General features: G+C 50.1%; 1 protein-coding gene across 1 annotated transcript; it reads left to right on the top strand.

The window, feature by feature from the left end:
• Nucleotides 1–203: 203 nt before the first annotated feature.
• COL26b_002055 (uncharacterized protein) lies at nucleotides 204–1,406 on the top strand (the record flags this gene model as incomplete). Its single annotated transcript, XM_053174987.1, has 2 exons — nucleotides 204–1,319; nucleotides 1,374–1,406. The coding sequence occupies 2 exons, from the start codon at nucleotides 204–206 to the stop codon at nucleotides 1,404–1,406; spliced, it is 1,149 nt and encodes a 382-aa protein (XP_053040931.1).
• Nucleotides 1,407–6,345: the final 4,939 nt, after the last annotated feature.

Raw genomic sequence — 6,345 nt, forward strand, 5'->3', positions numbered from 1 at the left:
CGGGAAAGAAGCAAGAGACGTCGGGATAGCTCCGTCTCGGCCTCAATGACTACAGCATATGTAGGTACGGTCTAAAGCCTGGCGAGTCTGAGACTCAAGCTATAAAGCTATACAACATCGTCAAACGTTCTGGTGAAATGGTGTTTCCGATCATTCAGCTGCCAGCAACTACCACACTCATTTAACGCTGAACTCGTTTCAATATGCGATCCTTCACTATTTTGTTGTTTGTCAGCGCCGCTCTCGCAGCTCGCCCATTCCTCAATGAACCCGACACTGGAATCGGGGAAATCTTTGGTGATCTCCCAGCTGGCGAGTTGCCCCCCTTAGACCGACTCGTCGGCTTGCCGGACTTCGACTGGGCAGCCCGCCACTACCTCAACGCGTCAAGTTACACATTCTATCGCAATGGCGCAGCAGGCGAGTTCTCCTACCGCAACAACCTTGAAGGCTTCCATCGCCTCCGCTTCCGTCCCCGCGTTATGGTCGACATCACTAAGGTTGAGTCGACGATGCCGACAACCATCCTCGGTCACAACTTCTCTGCCCCTTTCTATATCAGCCCCTGTGGCCGTGCTGGACTGGGACATGCTGACGGCGAACTCGGTCTCGTCGGTGGTGCCGGAAAGGAAGGCATTCTCTACATCCCTGCCCTCCGGACTACACGCTCCGGCGAAGACATTGCCAACGCCAGGGTCGATGGACAGGTGACCTTCCAGCAAGTCTACCTCGAACACAACGACACCGCAACCCAGGAGATTTTTGATCGCGCCAAGGCTCTGGGCCACAAAGCCCTCGTATTCACGGTGGACTCGGCCGCGGACGGCAACCGCCACAGAGCAGCCCGCTACGGCGTTGGCTCCGCTGATACCGCTCTTACCTTCAACACCTGGGAATACTACAAGCATTTGCAGTCCATGACCGACCTTCCTATTATCATCAAAGGCGTCGGCACCGTCGAAGATGCTAAGCTAGCTGTGGAACATGGAGCACCCGGTATTATCCTTTCAAACCACGGCTCCCGCCAACTCGACAGCTCACCGTCAGGCTTGGAAGTGGCGCTGGAAATCCATGAAGAGGCCCCGGAAATTTTCACGCAGACTGAGGTATTTGCCGACGGCGGTGTGCGGTACGGTGCCGACGTACTGAAGCTGCTTGCGCTTGGTGTCAAAGCCGTCGGCTTGGGTCGCCCATTCATGTTTGCGAATACGTACGGTGCTGAGGGTGTGGCGAGGGCTGCGCAGCTTCTGAAGCATGAGATTGCGATTGATGCTGCGAATCTTGGGGTTGCGGATCTGAAGCAGATCGACTCATCGTTTGTAAGTCATCTTCTTCATTCCACTTGATTTGCAGGTTGCTCACTGTCTCTATAGGTGAAGCTCCAATACAACGGCTGGTACAGCTGAGCGCTTGAATGGAAATGAAAGGGCTTGAAAGCTCTATATTCAGCTGTAATTCGGATATCACGAAACTGTTCTTACCATTAGGTTGGTGATAGAATTATGTCCCTCCGGCAAAGTACTTAATTCTTTCAAGTAATGCCAATTTTACTTCTTTGTATTTGAATAGACATAAGAATAAATTTGAGTCTCGAATGATCCAAAAGTCATCATTGTAGGGTTACCTCGGTGAAATATTAACCAAACTTGGCAAGTTATTCCATATTTTGTCTTACAGTAATTGTCATCTTATTAAAAGAAGTGAAGGAATGATCACAATAACAAACGGCTTGTGTAGAATGACGTCTGCTTTAAGAATTCTTGTTGCAGAAGTTCGATCAGCTCCGGCCAGTCGGGACCAACCAATTTCACCGGCACGCGATACTATGCTATTTTTGACCTTGACGTGCCCTGGGATGATGGCCGTTCTGAGTTTCAAGGCACATCCGCCCCTGCTGACAATCAGCAAAGAGCCAGCATTGTCAGTGTTGAGACATTTCGGCAGAGGTGGAAGTTCGGGTGAATCATGCCTGTTTCGGTACATCATTCCCGGATTGCCTCCAGTAAGCGGCCCGTGGCGGCCGCCACGAGTCGTAACTTATGAGATACACTGAAGCTAGGAACGCCTTCTAAGGAAACTGAAACCTTGGCTCTAAATTATACATCGAAATGGATACAAAAGAACGAGATGGAGAATTTTGAAGATCACTTCAGACTAAATTTACCGACATCTGATACCTGGCGACATTATAATCCCAAACCGTGGCGGTCAGCCCTGGCTGAGTGTGTGATGTAGATGATTTGCCAGGAGATCGAACACGCAGTTGTTGACGTCTCAAAGCGTTGCATGCAATCTTGTGCGCTTAGTAAGGCAATTGACAGTAAAATCAGTTCATCTTCTGACTTCTCTATCAATATTTTTGACATACAATTAGTATATATTCCCCCTCTCGTACCGACATCCTATCTGTTCAGCTTCCCATCCTCCCGCTAACAGTCATTGATTACTACTGTCACCTTTGGCCTGACGTGCTATCAACTTCTCAATATGAAATACCCGGCTTTTCTTCTCGCTCTGGTCGCCGTTACCGAGGCCGCTCACTGTAACGCTGGATGGGACAAGCCCGAAGGAGCCTCGTGCTCTCTTAACCAAGTAAGTTTACCCACCATATCACAATAAAAGTTGTACAGCCAGCTGAAAAGCTCTAGCCCAATACCTACTGTGTAAGGGAGCACCTTCGCTATCTCGAAGAGTGTTATTAATATCAGATGTACAGTGTGAAGAACCCGGTAACAAAACCGAAACCTTCCCGACGCGCAGAGTGTGCCACAGTCCGTACAATGACGAAGAGTCCATTCTTGTCAAATGCCTGGGTAGCGGTGTAAGCATCTGGCCCCTGATGAAATACTTCAAATCACTCACATTCATATCTGGGGATAGATTGTGCTCTGCGTAAGTTATACCTCGTCAAAACTCGGTGCTATTCTCACATTTATCGTAGTGCCCGTGATGGATAATTGGCCGAAGAACTTTGACCAACTGTATTTCATGTTCATAAACCTTGAGGACATTTCGACGAGTGTTTGGCACTCACTGATGGAAGGTGGCAAACAGGTGATGCAGGTGTTCAGTATGTTCTAGCCTCTTGATTTATCGGAACATCGTGACGGTATAAGCATGTTAATTCCAAGAAACATTGTATTTTGCGTTACAGTTTAGCTGAAATCATTCATAAAAATGTCCACAAAGTCAATTACTGAACGGTTCGGGAAGTCTGACCTTGAACGAGAATCAAGTCATGCCGTACGCATTTTCTGAACAGTGCATTGTTCGGCCGATGAGCGCGCTTCTGATCTGACTGGGTGCTCGGAGCTTCTTGATGAGCACTCGATAGCCCACTACCGATTTCATTTCTATCTTAGCAGTCTGCATAACCTTATATCAAGCGGATTGGGTGATCTCGCATGTGAGACGACGCGACGTCGGCGGTCTACACTAGAGAACTGCCAAGTGTCGTTGTAGCCCTTGGAATAGCCGAGACAAACAAACAGAACGGAAATCACAGGAACGAAGCTTTTATCTACATCAAGAATCAAGTCGCGATCGAATCGTCAACTAGCCCAAGCATGAACTATATGTACTGTATTATGAGATAGAAAAAATAGTTGAGCAGTCCGGAACTCCTATTTGTGTCTTGACAATGATGACCATGTTGCGTTTTCGTTATGTTTGAATCGTGAACTGTGCTCTCCTGTTCATTCGGCTCTGACCTTGGGTGCCAAGAGAGGGTGCGGCCTCGGCCCAGGACTCAGCATCTCTTGCTTTATTGGGATCTTGGTCTGCTGCTTCAAGTCCATCAATATTTGCGTGATCTTATCGAGACGCTCGTCAATACGATCAATCTTGGCCCTGCTATTGGTCTCTGGTGGTCAGAAAAGCAGAGCAACTTGGGGGCCTGCTGGAGATGGCAACGCACTATTCTGGCGATATGAGCACTCTCTGTGCTTGGGTCCTGTGCTTCAGTTGGAGCTTTCGTTCGCACGACACCTTGGACACCTTGCAGCTAGTACAGGGCGAACCCTTATCGCACCGAATCTAACAAGGTTGGTCAGCATGATGTGTACTTTGTAACATGAGACGGAGAGGCCGAAATATCGTCGCATTTCGGCCTGCCAGAATGGCTGTGCAGCCTAGCGACTAACACCGGCTTGGACAACAACTAACCTTTCGAGAACGGCACCAGTCGCACTACCAATGCAGTGAAATTAGCCTCAACGTCAACTTAACAACTCGATCGATCGATGATTCATCATCGTAGTTTCTTATTGGTTCAACTCACCGATCGAAACGCCGCCGGCCGGGGCTCGACCTCCGCCCGCTCCACCTTGACTTGGTCCATGTCCAGTGGGTGTTTGCTTGACAATTGATCCGACCAACCGCCCGGCGGACAACGCGGAGCGGAGATGGAATAAAAGGTTAGCCCGAAGGCGATGGGACGTCGTCAGCCTTAGGAGGAAGATCAGCTTTTGAGTTGATTGAAATTGCTGATTAGTCGGGTTGGACCAGGTAAAAGAACGCCGCTCGCGTGGGCTCACGATCCGTCAGGTGGTGCGTCGGGCGCCCGTCGGACCCCGGGTTTCCCGGGCGCGGGGTGGGAGAACATGCGCTTCTTATACATCGAAAACACAGTGACGATATGAACTGCTCTGTGGGATGCGACCAACAGGATACGGTCTGGAACTCTTGCCCTTATCCGCCATGTTGGCTTTTCCCCCGGCGGGTGCCCTTTCAGCGGTCCGCGGATAGAGCGCCGGTGGCATGCCGTCTACCCACTTCCCGAGGGAGCGGATTGGGTAATTAATCGCCGAACGTCTGACTTTGAGGGTGAGATGAACATTGCAGAGTGTGGCAGTTTGTTAGATAATATGCTCCTAGTCGTCTGCGCCGTCCTTGCGTCGGGGATACACCCGATCACTAACTTTACTCACTGATAGAAATCCAGCTGTCTTCATCGTCATCGTCGATTGACCTCGGCGGCGGGGTGCAAGGGCGGCGCGGACGGGGTCCGAAGAACCCGGCGGCCGAGGGTCGGGGACCCCGCGGGTACGCGGGTTGGGTGAGTTGCAGGTCGGTCGTCCGCGGACCCGAGGACATGGTACCTCACCGGCGAAACGTGGAGAAGCATAAATATTGACTTGATGTAGGTTTAATGGTCTGCAGGCGTCAAGTGGGATAGAAAAGGGCCCACGATTACTTCAAAATGCTCCTCATGGCCTTGGATAATCGCGATGGCAATGATTATCCCTGCATAGGAACATAATGGGCTCCCGTTGATGCATTGCGAAAGTCAGCGGCACACGCTCGAGATGCATCTGTCATAATATTTGTTTTTCCACCTTTGAAGACCAGCTTTTGACAGTATTCCAGGTTATCTTGTCAAACCTTGTCAAACAAATTGATGTGCGCTAAAACCACAAAACTAGGTAATGAGTGGTTTTTGAAGATTTTCGTAGGTCAGCGGCCTTACCGTATGCTGTATCACACACGGCCTGGACTGGCCTACAACATTTGACCTATTAGCACCAGCTGTATCTCGCTTACATGTAGCTCAGACAACGCGTATCACCGTGTTGGCGTAGGGCTTACTTCTGATTTCTGACCTATCAGCTGGTGATTGTCCCGAACGTGATGACGTGGGTTGGCTCGACAAGATTCATTGCAGCCTGATTCTTCTTCCTGCACATGTCGCATCCCATGCGAAGGCATCACCCATTGAGGCATCGTCAGTCTCAGCTTTGCTGCTCTGTATCATTTATCTAAGGACGCCCAAAATTCTGTTGCCCCGGCACGTGTTGCAGGTTCTAGAATTTGATCTGCATCTCCATATCTTCCTGTCGATACGGGTGCCTGCGTGGCTCCGTGGCAGCCCGGTCGTCCTTGCTATGCGACTCATCAACGTCGAATCAGGCAGGTTGGAGGAATTTCACAGCGATATCCCGAGCTACGCTATCTTGTCTCATACATGGGGACAAGACCACGAGGAGATATCGTTCCATGACATGCAGCAGCAAGAGGGTTCAATCCAGCGACGATTCGGAAATAAGCTGGATGGACTCTGCAGGCAGGCAAAATCTGATGGCTACAGCCACGTCTGGATTGACACCTGTTGTATCGACAAAAGCAACTCTGTCGAACTGGGCGAAGCCATTAACTCTATGTTCCGATGGTACAAGGAATCAGCCATTTGCTACGTTTACCTAGCGGACGTATCGGGTCATAATGGAGAGATCGATCTGGACCAGTTTCACAGGAGTCGTTGGTTTACACGGGGGTGGACCTTGCAGGAGCTCTTAGCTCCTAGAAGCCTCAGATTCTTTGACAACAAATGGTACCCGTTAGGAGAGA

Source organism: Colletotrichum chrysophilum (genome assembly GCF_026319265.1).
Source record: "Colletotrichum chrysophilum strain AFK26 chromosome Unknown scaffold_10, whole genome shotgun sequence".
Classification (NCBI taxonomy): domain Eukaryota; kingdom Fungi; phylum Ascomycota; class Sordariomycetes; order Glomerellales; family Glomerellaceae; genus Colletotrichum; species Colletotrichum chrysophilum.